Here is a 22,038-nt window from a genome sequence, read left to right as displayed (position 1 = left end):
TTTTTTTTGCTAAAAACAAAATCAATTTTCCTTTTGAACATTTCTTATTTATTAAATTTCAATTAACAATTTATATTCATTTCTTTCCTGGAGTAGTCTATCCAACGAGTAATAGCCTTGTTTGAGGGCGCTGTCATCAGGAAATGGCTTGTCTCTTTCTTTAATTGCACCACACATTCTGACATAATCTAAAGAGTAAAAAAGAATATTTGAATAATGTGCATTCTGTTATTAAATGATATGCAAAAATTTGTGAAATATTTCAATGTGTATATAAAAAAGTTACAATTGTATCCCTATATACCTAAGTTTTTTTTTTTTGGCTACCAGTAACATCAAAGTCACTGACTAGCAAAACTGTTTACATATATCATCCCTGACCAAAGCTTGTGCATGTAAATTGAAAAAAAACTTAAAAATTGTAACACAATTACTGGGAGTTTTGAATTGATTAATATAAACTAAATTAATTAAAATTATAGAATAGCAAAACAAAAAAGCCAAATTATTTATTGCATAAAAGAGCAATATATGAAATCTAAAAAACATAGATCTTGACCTATTAACTGATCAAAAAGCAATTTATGAACTAATAATTTCACTGTCCCAGCTTTGACATCAGTGCATTTATACTCATTAGACCATAGTGGTCTAGCTGTCTCAAATCAGAGTAAAATTCACTATTAAATATAGATAATCCATAGACTATTAAAAGATTTATAAATAATTTCTTTTATCTATAATGGAAGGTATACCCAAAAATTCAAAGAAAACATTGCAAAATCTTACCTCTGGTTTTGATTATAATTCCATCATAATTCTTCTTTGGCCCCTTAATCTGAGAATTTCAAGTCTCTACATGATTGCTCTGCACAACAACTAACTTGTTAACTTATCATTAAAAAAATAAACTAAACAAAAACAAAAATCTCTGCCAATATGAAGACACTTTGTGTAATAAAACCTCACGTGGCAGCCTGAAAGGTTTGAATTGACCAACAGGGGTTACATGGGGGTTACACCTGATATTACAGAATATCTACTACTCTGAGATTAACTCATTAGTGAAATTCTGGCTAGGAAAGTAAATACTGTCTCAAGATTTATCTAAGTGTTTAACATTCTGTGTGTCAATGTAAATTCTGCCTCAATTTTTTTCTAAGTATTGAAATTCTGTCTTGTAAAAATAACTAAGAGCAAAATATCTGTGTGAAAATTTTTCTGTACAGAAAAATTTTTGATTCTGTTTTATTCTGCACAGAAAATCAACTATTTCCTAGGCCAATTCTGTGTCCAATTCTGTGTCGGTGTCTACTCTGTACAGAAAAATGAAAATCTGCCTCTATAACAACCAGAGTTGGTACAGAGTCTGTACAGAATTGGCTCAGAATTTTCGTACAGGTTAGTAATTCTTTATGTATATTTTCAGACTGCATTGCCATGACAACTCAACAAGGTCTTTGATTGAGAGACTGTGTATCAAGACAATCAGAAGATGACGTTTCCAAGTACTGTCAACTTTTCCTCAACTGTGAAGCCCATGGTCCTCTTTAACGATACAAATATTACAGAGGTATATAATATCTCAGAACCAGGCAGTGTTCGACCATGGAATACCTTGGAGAAAGCAGTGTTTGGTACCTGGCTTTCCATATCAATGCTGTGTGCTGTGTTTGGAAACCTTATGGTGATAGTGGTGGTATTTCGTCACAAAGGAATGCAGACGCGGACAAATATGTTTCTTGTCAATCTAGCAATTGCTGATTTTCTGGTCGGAATTTTATTAGCTCCGTTTTCGTTAACAACTTTGATTAGTGAAGAATGGATATTCGGTGAAGTTATGTGCAATATCAATGGGTTTATGAATGCAGTGTGTTTTATAACATCAATTCATACGTTAATGTATATCAGTATTCACAAGTATGTCTCAATTACGCGACCATTTAGCAGGATTCTCAACCATTGGAAAATTCTGATAATGAGTGCCGCTGCCTGGTTGTGGGCGATTGTATGTGCTATTTTAACTATGTTTGTATTAAGCAAGGTTGTCTCAAAACCAGGGGCCATGCAGTGCGGTCCCGAATATCCTCGTAATAATCTAGAATATTTACATCATGTGATTATAACGGGCACTAATATAGTCATACCTCTAGCAATCATGACATTTGCATATGCGCGCATGTATTGTGAGTTCAGAAGTCACGCTAAACGTCTTCGTAAGAACTCCACTCTACAGACTGACCAAATTTTAGCGCAGCAGATCCAAGTGACCAAGACGTTATTTATTGTGTTGGCGTGCTTCATGTTATGCTGGCTACCATATTTTGCTTACTCTTCCTATGTGTCAACTATAAAAGACAAGTCTAAAATCCTGGCCTGGGCAAACCCTGCTGTAAGTATTGCAACTTTTAATACCTTAAAGTGAATTGGTCTATAATGGATAATGATGGTGATAATATTAAATATTAGACATGATTACAAATCACAAAAGAATTACATGTATGATTGGAAGTTGTTGGCAAGTGGTGAAATACATGAACTAATATTACATACATGTATATTTATAAAGCTGATACCAGAACTCGTATAGATGTTCATACTAAATCACTTACACTTTATTAACATTTGTGTTTCAATCAACAATATACAAGAATATCCGTACTTTTCTATTGTTTTTTTTTTAATATTTGAAATACATATGGTAAATTAACCCATCGTAGACCAATTCACTTTAATTCTTTAACCTGCAATAGATTTACCCTAGGTTTGTATTTGGAATAGTCCATTCAGAAGTTTAAGAAATTACAAAAATTGAGATACTGGAAGTATGGAGTCTCCGGTCAGACTGTATGGAAGGGTTAACCTTTAATGGAAAGGGCCCATTATTGGTGAGAGGTCAAAGGTCACCGTCTTTCACCTAGATTCAAATTTTAAGGGGTAGACTCAGACTTGCCTTGTGCTTTGAACTTGGAAAAGTTTATTTGTTAATGTAAATGTATTCAAAATATAAATGACAAAATGATGTAGCTGACAGAAATAGAAATTATTTAAAAAACAAACAAACATGAATCATAAAGAAAGGCGGGGCATCTGTTGTCTGTTTATACTGAATTAATGTTTAATTTATGCCAAATAAAAAGCTCATGGTTGGTAGGTCAGGCCTTACTGCTGTGCATACTCTTACCTGAAACATTATGCACAGTTTAGGGGTACATGTGATTTACCTCTGTTACCTATAGTACAGGTGTTGATGTGACTAAATGCCCAGGCAGAAAATACATTTAACAAAGATCTAGTTATAGTATGTATCAATTTTTTGAATGAACATCTTAGAAAACCCTGAACAAATCTATAAATACTAAAATGTTAAAATATACATTGATAGCATGTTAATACACATAATTTTAACTGTGTAAATTCTTTCTCTTTTTTCTTTTTTTCAGGCCTACTGTTTCATGTACATGAACTCTGGATGTAATCCCATCATATATGCATGGAGAAGTCCATCCTTCAGAGAGGGCTACAAGGAAATCTTGTGCCAGAAGTCTGGGTATATAGTCAGTGATGGTATGTATACATTTTCTCCTGGTCTAAAATTTCTTTTGCCACATAGTTTTAAATTTATATATATATATTACATGTATGTTTTAAATTTATATATATATATTACATGTATGTAAATCACGCTTTCTGCTTATATTCTTATTCTGCTATATCAATTATCATTAGAACTTAATGTTACATTGTCATACATGTAAATTTGTTAAAGAAATTGAAGAGTAGAGTAGAAAATCTATTAAGAAATGTTGATCTTTTCTTTTCAGTTTTCCTTCTTTTTTCTTTGCTTAAAGTTGTTTGGCCTTAAAATATTGGCTTCAAGTACAAAAAGGTTGTATGTCATAAAGCAAAAATAATATTGAGATCCACCTGAGTACCCAGGACAGTCTCATTTTAAGGATAGATATTTGAAGTAAATTTACTCCATTTTCTTGCGTAGTCTGATATAATTATGTCAAAACTAGAGAAAAAATTGAAGCAATGGATTTTGGGAGAAAATGAAGTCATTTCTCAAGTTATACAATATTTCAATGTATATTTTTATGCAATATTAGTCAATTGATACAATTGAGTTTTTTTTTTCATTCTTCTGCCTTTTATTTTTTCTTTAGATAATTTATATTAATTTGATTTTTTATTATATTGTGAATATATTGTATATTATAAGCATTATGACACAGATGGTACAGTCAGTCCTGCTGCTCATAACATTTTGTTTTGATTTTGGACATTTTGTTAAGGTCAGTTACAACTTTACATTGGTTTGCAGTAAGGTGTTTTAAAGTTTAAATAGCTCTATCATTTCTTTTTTTCTATTTGTAAACACTATTGCAGGTTATTGGTTTCCTGCTCAATGTCATATTTAGCTATATAATTATACGAGTATAAATGGGAACAGAGTATTTTAATTTGAGATGCCAGATTCATGGATGAGATTTTGTGAGTTTATGAGAAAACCTTGCATTATATTTATAGATATTTCAAGTTGTTTGAGAATAACATTGTAATTCAATTAAAGGAAGAAAATATTATTAAGCCTAACAATAGAAATCAAATAAGAAAATCTTTGACATTTTATATTATAGTTCTTATACAGCTGTATACAAACATTGTAAGTTTATTACTTTCAATAGATTTTCGCTGAGTTAACAGAAACTATTTTTTCACGAGATATAGATTTTAACAAGTGGAAAAATTCATATCTGAACATACATTATAAACTATCATAAAATGAAAGAATGACTTAATGCACATATGTGATGCATCTTAACCCAGTAATGTTGTGTTGCATTGTTCAATTTATATATAGAAAACTGCAGCTATGGGAATTGTCTGTGAGCCAAAACTGAACAAGTGTTGTTATAATGCACAGGCTTTCTCCTTAGGCTCATAACTTTTAATTATTTGCCTCTCAAAAATTATTGAACCATTTACTATTACATAAAAATGCTATCAGCCAATATAACAACTATGATTGATCATTTTAAAATGCTTCTAGCCTTCACTCTGCTCCAGGTAGTAGTTTCTACCAGTATAATAATTATGAGCCACTTGCCAGTTAAACCAACACCCATTCTGATTAGGCTTTATATACCTTTTGCTGATCAACTTAAAATTTTCACTTTGATTATGGACTGTAATTTACTGTGAGCAAGATAGTTCCAAAAATGGACAGGGCCATTTTTGTGTCGCCTCTACGGAGTAGTGGCGACATATAGGGATCACTTCTCCGTCGTCTGTCTGTCTGTCTGTCTATCCGCACTCACAGGAGAGTAATTATGTGGCTAGAGGGACAATAGGTAACTGTTCTTTCTCTTTGATGTCATTCATTCCATAATGCTTTTATGTGGCTATTTTCTTTTGTGTGGCTTAAAAGAACAATAGAGAGAACAATAGAGTAGCCACATAATTACTGTCCTGTGAGAACGTCCGTCCGTCTGTCTGTCCATCACAAAACTTGTCCGGACTACTCCTCATAAACTACTGGTGCAATTCCATCCAAACTTTACAGGAATGATCAGTAGCAAGTCTAGTTGTGCACTGTCTGTCTGTCTGTCCGTCTGTCACAAAACTACTACACAACATGAAATTGGCCATCATGAGGCGACACATAAGATCACTGATCGCTCTTCAGCTGAATTAGGAGTAAAATTTCAACTCATTTTTAATTGCTATAATTCATAATTATCTTTTAATTTTATGACTGAGTTTGATCAATATTAAATTAACATACAGTGATTGATATAAAGTGGTTGTTAAGACATTTGATAACACCACATCAGTTATAGGTTTACTGGTCGTTCACTTACATTGTTGGGCGTCCGTGGCCGAGTGATTAAAAAATTTAAAATTTGTGAGGAACGTGCTTGAAACTCTAGACTGTAGCAAAGCAACTGGCCTTGACCAAATAAGTGCTCGTTTCTTAAAACTAAGCTGCCATGTTATCTCAAGCCATTTGGTTAAAATAATTAACCTAAGTATTGATACAGGTAAATTTCCTACCGCATTTAAAATGGCTAAAGTAATTCCAATCTACAAAAAAGGGTCTAAATTTGATAAAAATAACTATAGATCAATCTCTGTTTTACCTGTTTTATCAAAAATCATTGAAAAGCATGTATCTGATAGTCTCAAACAATTTCTTGAAGATCAAAAACAATCTAGGTTTAGAACAAAATATGATTAGAACAAGTCACTCTTGTGAAACTGGTCTAACATCCATAGTAGACAACTGGATTGATCAAATCAATAACAACAATCTTGTAGGAACCATATTTCTTGACCTAACAAAAGCATTTGATCTAGTTAACCATACACTACTCATTGAAAAACTTAGTTGTTATAACATCTCAGATCATACATTACAGTGGATCCAATCATACCTAACAGAAAGATCTCAGAAGGTATCTGTGTCAGGCACCACATCTGAGTCTTTGGGTGTATCAGCTGGAGTCCCTCAAGGATCTGTCTTAGGGCCCATTTTATTCTTGATCTATATAAATGATTTACCTTTACATCTTGAACACTCAGAAATGGATATGTTTGCAGATGATGCTACAATAAGTGCTACAGGACGTTCCACTGAAACTTTAAATGTAAAACTTCAAAAAGACCTACACTCTATTCAAGAATGGTGCACTCACAGTGCTATGATACCTAATACAGACAAAACTAAAGCTATGTACATATCAGCCTCAAAAAAGACCCAACATTACATTCATGCATCAACAAGTACACCACTTCAATTATTTAACAATAATATTGAGTTCACTGAATCTGAAAAGCTTCTTGGAGTACAAGTTGACAATTGCCTAACGTGGAAACTTCAAGTAGAACAAACAATAAAGAAATGCAATAGTAATCTCTATCTTCTTTTAAGGTTAAAACAATATCTCAATTTACATGCCAGGAAACTTTTCTATAATGCCTATATATTACCTCATATAGACTATTGCTGTTCAATTTGGGGAAATTGCTCAAAAGAACTTCTTGAGAGAATACTAAAATTTCAAAAACGAGCAGCTCGCATTATCCTAGATAAAGCTGCAGATGCACCATCTGAACCTCTTTTCAAAGAATTAAGATGGATGAAATTTAATGACAGGGTTGAGTACAAAAAGGCAATCCTGATATACAAATCATTACATGAAGAAAACTCACCATGCTACATGAAAGAAAAATTTCATTTTATCTCAACTTTACATAACAGAAATCTTAGATCAACAAACAATCTTAATCTACATGTCCCTAAACCTAATCTTGAGTTTTACCGTAAATCACTTTCTTATTCTGGAACTAAAATCTGGAATAATATACCACTTTATGTACGTCAGTCTGAAAGTACTGAAAAATTCAAAAAAGCTTACATAAAGTGGAAGTACTCTGGTTAAACCAATACCATAGTATTATGTTTGTATAATTATGTTTACTGCAGTTTTCATTGTTAATGGTTAATATTTATGTTTAGTTTGTCATTGCATTTATAACTAGTTAATACCATGTTTTATAATATTACATTGTCTTTTGTATAATTATTTGATGTAAATATGTTGTAAATATGTTGAGGTACATATGGAAGATCGTTTTGGCGAATATGTAGCCTCGTTAAATAAAGCCTTTATTATTATTATTATTATTATTATTATTATTATTATTAGTGATTAAGGTCGTTGACTTCAAACCGCTTGCCCCTCACCGCTGTGGGTTCGAATCCCGACAGGGACTGTGGATTCTTTCATGTGAGGAAGCTATCCAGCTAGCTTACGGAACGTCGGTGGTTCTACTCAGGTGCCCGTTTGTGCCTGAAATAATGCACGGAAGGGCACCTGAGGTCTTCCTCCACTAGTAAAACAAACAAACAAAAACAATGTACATGTATATTTACCATTAGCTTCATTTACATAATGTTCATTTAAATCATCAGATATTTTTAAATGATATAATGATTATTTTGTCACTTTAGTGCATTTACATAATATTTCCCTTTAAATTTAATAGCAGATAATCAGTTATAAATGCACTAAGGTGACAAAATTTAATCAATTATTTTCATTTAATGATCATGTCAATGTTATATTGATTCTTAGTACATTGCTATATATTTCACTCAGGCACCATTTAGTTGCAACTGAGGGCCTGCTGCTGGTGGGGAACCCATTAGTCTTTAAATATTTTATGTGAGAAACTTAAAGCTATCAAGCTTGCATCAGTTGATTGTGGTTCTACTCAGGTGACTTCTTGTACCTGAAATATCTTGTACCTGAAATAATGCTTCTTCATTCTTCCTCCACCAGTAAAAGCTGGAAAATAGCCAGATGCCACAATATCAGAGTGACTGAATAAAAGTCAAGAGAACAAAACAAACTTATTCATAAAACTTCTATAATTTAAACAAAACAATCATTCAAAATTCCTGGAAGACAAAAAATAAGTAATTTAATTATTTTACTCTATATTAAATTAAATTTACATGAGAAATTGTTTGAAGATTTTTCGCATAACTTTAATTCTCTTGAGATGTATATAATAGAACTATTTTACATGAAAAAATGGTTAATTTTAATAGTCAGCTTTATATTGAGATTTTAAAATGTGACCAATTCTATAATTATTGAAATATGACTTGAATGTTTAAAACATGAGAGAAAAGAAAAAAAACAAGAATTAAAATCTCCTCTTAACCAATGCCATGCTGAGTTAAGGATGTGCAGAAATGCTTGACTCATTTTACATAAAAGTCAAATGTGCTCCAAGATCAGGCTACATTACTGTGATCAGTGTGGCTTAAAATTTCAATAGCTTTAAGCTTATTCCATTGGTGCATGTGTTTATAAACTATAACAAACATTCAAAGGTTATATATAATTAATAAAATTATAATTATACATGTATGAGCTGGACTGACTGTACATACAACTGTTATTTCTTTCAACATAGGGTAATTGCCAGTCCAATGTGAACAAAATGGCAAGCTCAAAAGCAACATTTTGGTTTGGATTGTCCTGTTAGATTATTCAATGGAAATATTTGCGTCTTTGTGTTATATATATAAAGCACAATCTCTGTAAGGCAACACCCTTTGAGATGCTGTAAGGCAACACCCTTTCAGATGCAAAGATTTTAAGATTTCGGTTGTTCCTAAGAGCTGTTGCTTAAGGGATGTTAAATTTATTGTAAATTTTTACTAATAGAAAGAAAATGGACCTATAGAGGGCCGCTCTTCACAGGTTGTACTGTAATACTATAGTAAAAAAAACTTAATTATGTAAAAAGTGCCTTATTTATACCAGACAGCTTTTAGAGAAGAAAACATCTAAGAAAATGCTTCATTTAATAAGCAATTAGGAACAGGTAGTATCAAAAACAGTTTGTAGAGCTACTTGCTCTAAGCATAACTTTCATGTTTATTATTGTCTGTTTTTATGTTTTATAAGAAATGTTCTCTTTTTTTCAGCTGGCTAATCCTGAAATGTGTTTTATGTTAATTGATGCTAAATTATTTATGACACATGTATAATGTTGCTTTACTTTCAGAACTTATATAGAACTTACAGAATTTCTTTTATCTTATCAGATACTTTATTTTTTGAGTCATCATTGATTGATGAACCTTTTAAACATCTTTATCATAATCTTATCATCATTTTTTTTATTTTTGTTACATCACCATCACAATTATTATATTATGCCAAATCATTTATCATTATCATCAATCATTACATTGTTTTCATCATTAGTATTATCATCACCATCAGCTCTTTTACATATCTATTTTATTTACATCTTCTTCATCATATATTGTCATCACCATCTACATAATTTGTATCAATGTGATTATATTATCATCAATGTCACCAACACTGTCATCATTTTTGTTATAACATTTTCTTCATTATAATTTTCATCATCATTTAAATTACATCATTATTTTTGTCATTTATCAATTAAACCTTATCATTGGTCCTTTTATTGGTTTAAACCTAGATTAAAACAATATTGCAATATGTTTATATTTTGCTTTAAAGCAAACAGTTTATTTATCATCCACATCATCATCAACATCATCATAGCAGTAATGATGTTCATATTTTTATATCATCAAAAAGTTCTAGAGTGTAAATAGTTTCCATCATGACATCTACCAAATAAATAATATAATGATCAAATTCATCAAGTTACCCATGACCAATAGAAGTAATTTTTTTTTCGTCTCTGGTGATATGTTTACCACTTTACTGGTGTTTATGTATTTTTAATTCATTTATTTTTTATTTCTAAGGGCATAAAACCTCTGAGGAAATACATGCTCAGTAGTTTTAGAGTAAATTGGTACAGTATATGCTTCGTTGATTGCTTTTTATATGATATAGAAATACACAAATCTAAAATTGCATTTATATTTTATATAGAAATACACAGGTCTAGAATTGCATTAAACTTGATATAGAAATACACAGTTCTAGAATTGCATTTATATTTGATATAGAAATACACAGTTCTAGAATTGCATTACATTTGATATAGAAATACACAGTTCTAGAATTGCATTATATTTTATATAGAAATACACAGTTCTAGAATTGCATTATATTTGATATAGAAATACACAGTTTTAGAATTACATTTATATTTGATATAGAAATACACAGTTCTAGAATTGCATTTATATTTGATATAGAAATACACAGTTCTAGAATTGCATTAAATTTGATAAAGAAAAACACTTGCATCTATAATGGTCTAAATTATAAAGTTTCTTAAATATTGCATTTCATAAGAGTAGGGTGTGTACAATTGTAGAATTATGATTTTAAGTAATTTTTTAGAATATTATATTTTAATTTATTGAAATCCACTGTTTTTAAATTGCAATTATTTGATACTGAAATGCACAGTTTCTAAAACTTGCATTTTATTCATTTCTGCATCAGACATGTGGAACTATTGTAGATATATCTGTACTTAATATCACATGCTCTTTTCACCTTTGAATTACTGGTTATGAAAAACACAAGCACATGTTGGTATCTTATGTAAGAAGAGCATTTTATAGTGCATAACAATTTGTTGCTTATTTATATATAAACAATATACATGTATATACATATGACTGAAAATGAGGTGAAAATTTGTTGGCAATTTGGAGTACATGAGAAGCTTTAGCATTACCGCATTGGACATGTCAGCGCTTTGTCATTACATATCACATATTTTATAGAATGATATATATACTAAGGTAATTTAATAAAACATTGTCATGTTATCTAATGTTATATGTTAAAGAATATTTTGAAGGCATGCAGGGCTAAGATCTATGAAGAATAAACAAAATATTAATTTTAGTTTGAGATAAATGATAAATGCTCTGTGTCATTTCTGCTATAGAATTAGTACTGTTCTCTGTAAAGTACAAAATGAATTAACTGTGTACAAATTTGTTTGAACTAGATGATGGGGCACCGGCTGTAACAAGACTTTGAAGGTTGTATTCTTTGAGATAAAGGTCAAGGTCACCTTGATCATGTTTTCGTGTCCGTCACATCTCTGTAATACTTGAGGGGATCACTGTTTTGGTTCTGACACTAATACTATCAGTTTTATCCATCATAAACACTTCTTTAACACACCAGTTCTCTTGTGACATGTGATAATTAAACTGTCTGTGATACTCCTTCATTCACATTTCACCCTACTATAATTTTCAAATATTAAAGTAGTAACTTAAAAGACTAAACTTTCTTAGAAGAATGATTAATGTATAATAAAATTGCTAGATAGTTATTTAAAAAAAGTAAAATTTTGTATTCTTTAAAGATTTAGAACGATAAAAAAATTTACATTTATGTTATTTACACCTTGAACAATATCTGAGGGCACTTTTGAGTTCAATGTTGAAAAGTTAACTTTGTTTGTCTTTGAGGTGTTTTTTGGCAACATGATAATGGCAAGGGTTGAGATGTTTTAAGATTTTAGTTTTAATTGTTTCTCATATCTGATACGGAGCTTGAACAGTTTATTGAAAACCTCTCAGCATTGGGTTATTTTAGTTTAAGTCAACAATTGTTTCTGTTTCTTTTGCACAGGTTTAGCAATTTCGTTTAGGTTTCTTTTGGTCAGGAACAGCAACAATATCAAATTTCATATTCATGTCATTGTAGTTTGATTGTTGACATTCAGGTATTTAAATGATACATGATTGTATTAGTTCACTTCACTTATTTTAATGAATGTTGTGCAGGTATTCCTATCATAAAACTGCATATTAATTCCATGGAAATAAACTATTATTGAAATGTTAGCATGTGCAAAGGAAATCTGCTGAAAATGTCAATTACCTTGATTGGTGAAACAAGATAGTTTAATGAATACTGTCTTCTAATATTTATGTTGTTTCATAAACAAACCGGGTTTTAATATCAAGGGCTGTATGAACTGAACATTCTTAAACATTTTAAATATTTTAGATGTTTTATGAGCAAACCTTTTTTAGATACAGTTTTTGGTACCATTTGGAATAGTATTTTGTAATTAATTAATTATAATTATACATCAATTCTGTTGTTTGCTGGTTTACTGAGTTCAGACTTAACACATTGTTATGTTTGAAGATATTCATGTATCATAATTGGGATAAATTTAGCTTCTTCTGTGAGTTTGAATTTTAGTACATACTAAAATGTTTTGTTAGGGTATTAAATGCAATACTCGTATTTTAAATCAGTCAGTATTATGAGTCTTTGGATAAAATCTAGTGTTGGTAACATAGGTCTAGTAAACCTGGTACATGATTCCTTCAAAATGATTGTGTTGGAAATTGGTCAATTTAGTATTATAGAATAATGGGGCTAGCACTGAGATGTCTATTGTGCCTAAAATAATGGAGTAAGGGAATAATGAGGTCTCTCTCTCTCTCCATGAGATAAAAATTGGAAAGTCACCTTTATAATGACCTTAGTTATTTCTATTTACAGTGTCCAGTTATGACTTAAAATCTTGTCACTTAAATTTTGGTTTTGTCTAACATTGTATTTTTTTTGCAGATATTTGACTGAAATTTTGTTCAACCACACATCAGTATGTTCCTTCTCAGGTAGTTTTAGGTTGGTTAAATATTTAAATAATTGATTTTATAGTTGTTAAGTCTCACATTACATCAAAAATAATTGAATCTTGTGCTACATGGTTGGAAAAAAAATGTGCAGCCTGACTTGGATTTCTTCCTAAGACATTCCATGGAAAACTGTTCAGGAGCTCCATAAATGTAAGCTTTCAAAATATCTACATGAGGAACTGTTATCCATAAAGGTTAAAGGTGGAAACAATATAAATAAATAAATAAATAAATATTCTGATAATTGACTACATTAGCAAGACTTATATTACAATATGTATATGTACCGTTCTTTTACATAGGCACTGGTCAATCAATCTAATTATTGAGTATTTTGTTATTTCTGAGGTGAAAATAGCAGCAATGGATAACATAGATTGATCCAATAATATGGCTGGTGGTGGTAGTTTTATACACCATTGTGTGTCTTATTAGTTAGTGTAGATAAGACACAGGTGTTCATTCTTGCAATTTCGTTCCACCAATCAATATTGACAGGTTATAACAACAGAGATGTATGGGCTGTTGTCATTACAATTTACTTATTTTTTTTTCATTAAAAATTTTGGGTAAGAAACAATAATTCCAGTGACACACTTTTCTTTTTTCATTATTGAATAATTGTTACTAATTATGTTTAAAACAGACTATTATGGAACTTCTCTTTGTTCAGATCAGAATTTGGCTGGTCTGATTAAAACAAAAGGTGCTATTGCAAGTTGTGCAGTATTTACTAAAGGGTTTTTATTAAATATTTTTATTTGCATGGACTTGTCATTTCATAACATGACATAATAATTTGGTCTAAATGGTGTTTATTGGCTATTTGATAACACCAGAGTTTAGAGTTTTGATGTGTAGGAATTGACAATGAAGGCATAGGTAGAACTTGTAGCCAGCAGAATAATGGCTAGCAATGCAGGCAGGTCCAAATTCAACAGTGCACTGAATGAAAAAACATAACAGGGAAAGTGTTATGTTTGGTTGATAAATTGTTATAACCAATTTGGCATTACCAATTCTGTACTGTATTTCACTGTTCAACAATTCCATGCAATTACCTCACCAGAACCTGATAATTGGATTAATTATTGATGACATTGCATTTTATCTTTAACGATTCATGCTAAAATATTTGTTCAGGGCAATGCTATATTAATGCAATTGTGTGCAGTCAGTTGAATAATTGTATCAGGGCGATGTAATTACATTGTTATTCATAATGTCTTTCCAATTAAGCATTAGTGACATACACAGAAATTTAAATATTTTTTATTATGTTTAATAATTTGTAATAAATTTATTGGCTTGAAGTAGAATTTTGCATTACATGTAAAATGTCAGTATTTTTACCCAATTTTATACAAGTTATATATTAGAATTTTTGCTTATGGAGCTAAGGTCTATGGCTCTACTTGGATGCTGGCTTGAGCCTGATTTTATAAAAGGAAGGAACTTGGGCAGCAATGTTTGAAAGTCATCATGTTTATAATTACAGTATTTATTCCAATGAGCGCCCCTTTCTAATATTCAAAATTTCCCAGTTGGATCATTTTGTTATTTTAAATCTTTGAGGAAAATCGACATATGAGAAAGAAAAAATAGAACTTATTTTTGCATATTATATAGATGGTTTAAGCATGGATACTGTCACTGTATTTTATCATAAATGATTAAATTCTCATGAAGAAGTGTTAGATAAACAGTTTAATGCTATGCTGATTGAGTATCCATAAAAAAGATTAGCTATATTTTTTTTTTAAGAATTTTCCTTTTGATACCGGTGTAATAGATAGTAAAATGGAAACTTAATCATTTTTAGCCATATTTCAGATTAAAAGATGGGATAGATTGTCGGTATATAATTTGTACAGCTGAAAAAGGATATAATATCTGCAGCTTGCATAGATGTTGAGCATGGATACTGTGATATTGAGACATATCTAACAGAATGATTGAATGATGATGAAATAGATTGTCTGTATGGAGGAAATAAAACTTATTTCTGATACTAAATGCATTGATAATGACATGAATATAGATACTTTGACATATTAACCATATTTTTGTCATGAATGATTGAATTTGATGAAGTATATTGTCAAATATCTGAAGGTGAAAAACTGATTCCCCAGACAGTAAAATAATGATCGATACTGCAAGTTTAATTGATATTTTACCATATTAATGATTGAAATCCACATTAAATAAATGGTCCATGATCTTGGATGTGTGAGGACTGGCGTTTGTATAGATGGGCCGGTGCTAAACGGATACTAGAGTGACATATTAGGCATATTTATCTTGAATGATTGAATACTGATGAGGTGAATTTGTCTTTATCAGGGAAATATCATAATAATTACGGTATTTACATCCTTCCAGCATCTGGTTACGAATCTTATATCATCATTATGCTGCAATCACCAGCTCATGCATAATTTATTTGGTCATAATTTGATATAAACAAATCTCTCCGGATTTACAGCAATAAAAACTTTGTAGTGGTGGAAATTATATCCTTATGCATTCTCTTTTATAAACTTGCAAACTTTCATTCTCAAAATGAAATAAAGAAAATGGATTCCATAAAGAACACCCCAAATAGAAAAATTATAAAAATTGCTCCAAGCGAAGTTTAATAGACTTTCTCCAGAATTCAGAATATTTTGGGTCATTGCAGCTTATATCAGGAGGTACAAAACAAACTTTAATTTACAGATACAGCTTCGAAAATAAGCACAACATATTGACTTACTTATTGTGAAAGGTAGTAGTACACTATGAAGCTGTAATGAAAAAGTCTGTTTGTACCAGGGATTAGCTTGGAAAGCCCAGACATGTTATCTACGTCTCCGGAAAGCCCCACATTTTGCCAAGTTCCGAATTTAACAACTATTGAACATTTACCTGGACAGCAGTGGCTACAGTACATGTCCTCCTAAGCATTCACTTAAAGCAAACTTCAACATAAATACATGATCATGGATGTATGTGGAAAAGGACTATATCCCCACTCATTTGAGCAATCAGAATTTTATTTTATCATTCAGGGATCATATTAGAGAACCAAAATTAATACATGAAATTGCGAAATTTTGAAACTAGAAACATCCACATAATTATATTCATGTTTATAATCATGTTCATAATGGCAATTCAAAACTACTTAATATAAAAACAATTTTATCTTTGGATAAAATTCTGATAGATTGAATGTTTAATAAATGAAATGAAATTACTGACAGGCTTTGTTGCTAACATAAGGAAATCTGTTTTTTCTTGGTTTTATTTTCATTTTTTAAATGGATCAAGTTAATAATTAGAATATTATGTATTTAAATTGTTGATATTAATTATTATCATCCATATAATAAATGAATTATTTATAACTGCTTTAAATACTTAATTAAGGCTTTTATCTGTGTCAGACATTGCTATCTGAATGGAGAGAATTATGTTTTAATTTGAATGGCTTGCTATAATGTTTACAATGTTTATTGCTTATATATTTACATTATAGTTTCTGAGATGTTTTGGTTTGACATATTATTATATAAGCAGCATATTTTCTTTGGAAGTTATGTTTTTATTTTAGCTGTGGTCATGGAAATGTACATGTTAGGTATTAAAAGATGTTCTCGTACCTCCACAACAGGTAATTGACATCACAAGAGTTTGACATTGAATCATTTCTTGCAATCAAGAATGTAAAAGAAATAACTGGTTTAAGCAACCAACCACACAAACAGAAATATGAAGAATAAAAAACCCATGCAGTTTGGTCATTAGATATATAGAAGGAACATTTTATTTAACCATTCAGGGATATTAAAGAAGCATTTATTTGGGTCATTAAACATATAAAAAGCAAGTGTTCAATTTTGCAATCTGGAAGGTGAAACAAACCACTTATTTGGACAATGAGGGAGAGCTCTAAAAGAATCCTTCAGATCAAAATACATATAGGAATATGGAAGAAAAAATCTTTCAATTTGGAATGTAAAACAAAATAATTATATTATCAGTATGAATAAATTGCTTATTTGGGTTAAATTCAGAATACAACACACATTGACAATAAGGAATAAAGAGTAAATAGAAACAAATCATCTTCTCTTTTATTTGGTATCATGTCTGACATTCACAGATACATATTATAATACATGTACTTACACTTTATATTGATTCGCCCTATTCTTTAAAGGTGTAATACTTCCTCTCCACATAGAAAATGACAGTTCGGAAAACATACTTTTTAAAGGTAGATAAGGCAGTAAAATGACATTGGTAATTAAAACAGGTTATCAGTTCATTCAAATAAAATTCATTCAACTTTCTTATATAGAATTATTTCTGTTCAAACTCTTGTAATTTATTAAAATAATTGTTGTATTTTTTCTACTTAATACCACTGTGACAATCTTGACCTAACACGTTTTTAACCCACATTTATGTTTAAGCTCACCTGAGCAGAAATTTGGCTTGAACATGGACTCTTGTAATCATCAAAATATCTGGCTGTCTGTTAGTCATATTTACATTTAATTCAGTTAAAAGTTATTAATGCATTATATAGAAATAATTGTCAATTAAAATAAATACTAATTATGGTAAGGGTTGTTTATTTTTCTTGCTGAAATTCATTATGATGAAGCTTTCTTTTAAATTGTCCATACATGTTTATATCAAATAGGTTTACTAGGTGAGCTTAATAGAATCATTGAGTTAGATAGAGAGTTGAAAAATCCCAGCCTCAGGGTAATCAATTCTTTTGAAAACAAGCCACAGAGAGTTCTCGATTGAACCGAAGACCCGAGGGTTGGGTTTTCCCAATCCACTATCTAACCAATGATTGATTATTTTTCTCACTGACCTGGACAAAATTTATTTTTAAAAAATATGTTAAATTTAATACTCACTGAAGTTATTAATTGGTTTTAAAAGAAGGCTGGACTTAGGATGTTCAATTCGAAATAAGGAGTGTTGTGTCCAAATATGAGTAGAATCCGTATACTAATAAGGAAGTTATGACCAATTTTTAAGTTTTTGGACAATTTGACCTTCAAGGTGAAGGTCATTCAGGGATCAAGGTCAAAAGAATATATTTAGGTCAGTTGAAAGGCCTTTTCCAAAAGAGGTGTTGTGCCTAAATATGAATTAAATTGATTTACTAATAAGGACATTATGGCCAATCTTAAATGTTTTTGGACAATTTGACCTTCAAGGTAAAGGCCATTCAGGGGTCAAGGTAAAAATACAGGTCCGTAGGAAAGTCTTGTGCTAAGGGATGTTGTGTTCAAATATGAATCAAATCCGTTTACTAATAAGGAAGTTATGGCCAATGTTAAAGATTTCGGACGGATTGACGGACTGACGGACGGACAGTTCAAAACTAATATATATGCCTCCCTTCGGGGTATGCACAACGTCTTGCAAAGAAATGCTGCTGTGCAAAAACGTTTTAATTGCTTTGGTAGATTGAAAATTATATTTTCACCATCTGAATTACATATTAAAACCAGACACGCACTGCGCTTGTCTTGCTCACAACGAGGTTATGGTGCTCACAACGAGGATTAAATCAAAAAAGGGTATATCTTCGTTTCTATGAAGACTTTCAGGTAATAATTTACGCTGAAGACTTGTGGGCATCTGTTTTAGGTTAGAATGCACAAAACTTCACCAGAATCGACGTTTTCAATGTTAAATTTGGTCCGGAGAGAAGTTGTCTCCAGTTTTCCAGCTACCCCGAGTGACTGCGTCGCACGGTATTTCCATCAAATTGTCCACCAACAGGCAATATCTTTACATGTGCATACTCGGAAAACACATCGCTAGCTAACTGCATTCCGATATTTTTACATAAATGTCTGTAATCTTCAAAAATTATGACAAACTCACCTTGTTTATCGTGTCACACGTCCTAGATGGGTGCTCACAACGAGGAACGGAAGTTGCTCACAACATTTTTACCGATGGACATTTTACACTCGTTGTGAGTTAAACGGGCGTGTGAATGTTCACCATGCAGAGTGTCAATATTTAGTGTTTCACAGTGTGTTGTTAAATCTTATATTGTGCTATTTTTAACCATTTAGAAAGTCTATTCCATCCTTTGCCCTATGCCATCCTCAAAATGGTCTCCAGTCCAAGGTTGAAAGTAAAACTATTATAAATATGTTTCTATTCCCTGCATCATCTAACACTCAAAACATATAGCTCTAATTTATAGAGTAAAATGTGCATGTAAGAATATGGCAAAAAGAATTCATAAAGAATTGTTGCAAATGGAGTGTGAGATAAGCCAATTAGGAGATTTTCCAGAACTGCTATTTAATTGTTTAGTGACATCGACAGATTTATTCTATCTGGTTAGTGAGAAAAATATATCTGCCGTGGACCCCTTGTCTTAGACAGTTCAATATCTTTTTCTTGTTGTTTGTAATGTTAATTTGATTCTGTTTTTATTTTGTTAGCTATTGATTATTTTGCAATTTTAAAGTGTTTTTGCATGCAAACTGTTGTTTATATTGTTTATAATTTTTGTAATATTGTGTATAAAAAAAGCGTTGAGTTTATTTTTTTTTTAATTTTCTTAAACTGAACATTAAGTTACTGAGATTATTTCAATTTATTTCTCTTTCAAAATTGTATTTATTTGAGCTTGGTTCTGCGTTTAATTATTTGTTACTCTGTTTAATTACAATATATTACTACAATTATTATTTTTCAAATTACAAAATGGTTTATGACTAGAAAACATGCTAAGAAAGTAATGCAACTGAAAAGATTTTAATTTGTATTCAATTTCAATCACTGAGTAAATGTTGATTTCAATTAATTAAGAAAGAATTTCCTCTTTGGATAATATCAAAGGTCAGATGTATATATTGTGTTGCTGGCAAAGTTTGGCCTTTGTCTTAATATATCATGTCTTACTATATCATGTCTTAATATATCAATGTTTTGTAAAACATTCAGTTAATTAGTATTTAATTTAGTCAGTTTAAGAAAATTAAGTTCAGCTGTTTCAAAAAGAATATTATCCTAACATTAGCTTTGTATCTCTTCAAAATTATAACTTTAATGGTCATTGAAATGGTAGGATATACCAGTATACACAGGTTTTGTTAAATCTCTCAGAAAATCATTATTATGTTTAATATTTCTTCTCTGGGGAAAAGATCTTATGGTCAGTATTAATATTACACTGAATTTGAAGTTTTATTAGTAAACATTTTACCCTTGGAAGGACTGACACTTTTGCAAACATATTCATTATAGATCCATGACCTCTCCAAGTGTAGTCGTCATTCAATCAAATGAAAATGTGATTTAGTGGTGTATTATATAAATATGCCTGATCCAGAAAATTACATTAAGCATATAATACTTGAGTAAACGGACATATTTATGTCCAAACTTTGTCTTTGACCTTGATCATTTGACATTCTGTAAATATGCCTGGTGTATACTCAATGTCAGGGTCTGTGACATCTAAATTTGGACAATATGGATTCTATGGAAAACAAAAGGTGCAGCCTCCATGATTACTTATTTTACACTATGGGTAATGAAAAGATCTGTGAAGTTTATTTTGAAATAGACTTGTATAGTCTGTTTCAGTTGTCATTTGAAAGACCATCTAGAAAAAATCATACTAAAATGATTCACAGGATCAGAGCTTTTGGGCAAATTGAATGATTATGTACTTTTTTCCCCTCATTACTAAATAACACTGAAATATAATATGCAACAAAATTTAGTTTTGTGAACAGCCCCCTTAAAAGTGATGCAAGTAATTGTCATAAAGTCATAAGTTAGGTTAAATATCAAGATTTTTCTGTTTGAGATTATGATATAATTCTTAGAAGTTTTCAGTTGAACATATAAATTATGTTTGCTGATTGGTTATTCTTTCTGTCATTCCATCATACTAACTTCTTGCTTCTCCTAGCAACATCATATTAGTGACAAATTTTATATTCATATTTCAGATATTCCTATTGTGTCTACTCAATATTTGGTATATATACATTGGACTTTAACCATTTGAAAGTAGAAACATTTCAGGTTGATTCGGGTTCATCAGGCTAATTGTCATAAAGTTCTCCACACAATTTTCTGGGTACTTGAAATATTTGATTAAAGACAATGTGTTTAGCTTTTATTGTCATAGCAACATTTGGGAGCATAACATTTAGCCTGTTATAGATATTTTTGTTTTTGTTCAGCAATTATACCAATAGCTCCTGACTGACTATTTTAACATGAGGGAGCCTTCATAAATGTTGTAGACATTGTTATTTTCCAAAAACTGCTGTTCTGCAATACCAAAATAGCACATATCAGTAACAATTTTTGACAGAAGGGAGCCTCAGAGAAACCACAAATCACCACCTAATAGGTTATTAAAATCAACTCATTATCATCTTCATCAGTACCTGGTTTATTTTTTGTCAGACACAGCAATTTCAACTTGTCATGCTTCAGAGAAAGCAAATCAAAATACTGGTTTTAATTTTGACATTTAAAGCTTATTTAAAGATGTTTTATTTTAAATTAAGTATTTTAACTAATAGGTTGTACTATTTTGATGTGTCCCAATTTGTCACATTTACATCACCATGGAAAAAGCATTGATTTGTTATGATAGATATCCATAAATTGTCACATTTAAATCACGATAAAAGACTTGTTAAAATTCATAGAAAGATACCACTTTTACATAACAAGTTACCACGTTTACATAGCAGAGCAAAAAAGATAAAATTAACTCCACATTGATGCAAACTCTAACGTCATGTATTAACTGGAATGATATATGATATGTAACATTTAGTTGTATATGTGTTATGCAATAATAT

The 22,038-nt window shown here is 30.6% G+C and overlaps 1 protein-coding gene and 1 long non-coding RNA gene across 9 annotated transcripts in view; one reads left to right on the top strand and one right to left on the bottom strand.

The window, feature by feature from the left end:
• LOC132732442 (melanopsin-like) overlaps window positions 1–22,038 on the top strand; it is a 113,758-nt gene that overhangs the window by 77,093 nt on the left and 14,627 nt on the right. For all 8 annotated transcript variants that reach the window (XM_060718858.1, XM_060718862.1, XM_060718859.1 and 5 more), the window contains 2 exons: window positions 1,430–2,392; window positions 3,444–3,567. In XM_060718858.1, the coding sequence (XP_060574841.1) occupies window positions 1,496–2,392; window positions 3,444–3,567 (1,021 nt within the window). In that variant the 5' untranslated portion in view covers window positions 1,430–1,495. The remainder of the gene's footprint in view (window positions 1–1,429; window positions 2,393–3,443; window positions 3,568–22,038) is intronic.
• Window positions 4,130–7,709, bottom strand: LOC132732445 (uncharacterized). Its single transcript, XR_009626045.1, has 2 exons — window positions 7,300–7,709; window positions 4,130–5,598 (listed from the first exon to the last, which is right to left on the bottom strand). It is a non-coding gene; the product is annotated as an uncharacterized LOC132732445 (long non-coding RNA).

Source organism: Ruditapes philippinarum, unplaced genomic scaffold, assembly GCF_026571515.1.
Source record: "Ruditapes philippinarum isolate M1 unplaced genomic scaffold, ASM2657151v2 ctg4448_1_1_1_1, whole genome shotgun sequence".
NCBI lineage: Eukaryota > Metazoa > Mollusca > Bivalvia > Venerida > Veneridae > Ruditapes > Ruditapes philippinarum.
The sequence above is the reverse complement of the archived record's forward strand: the minus strand, read 5'-3'. Positions and strand labels throughout refer to the sequence as shown.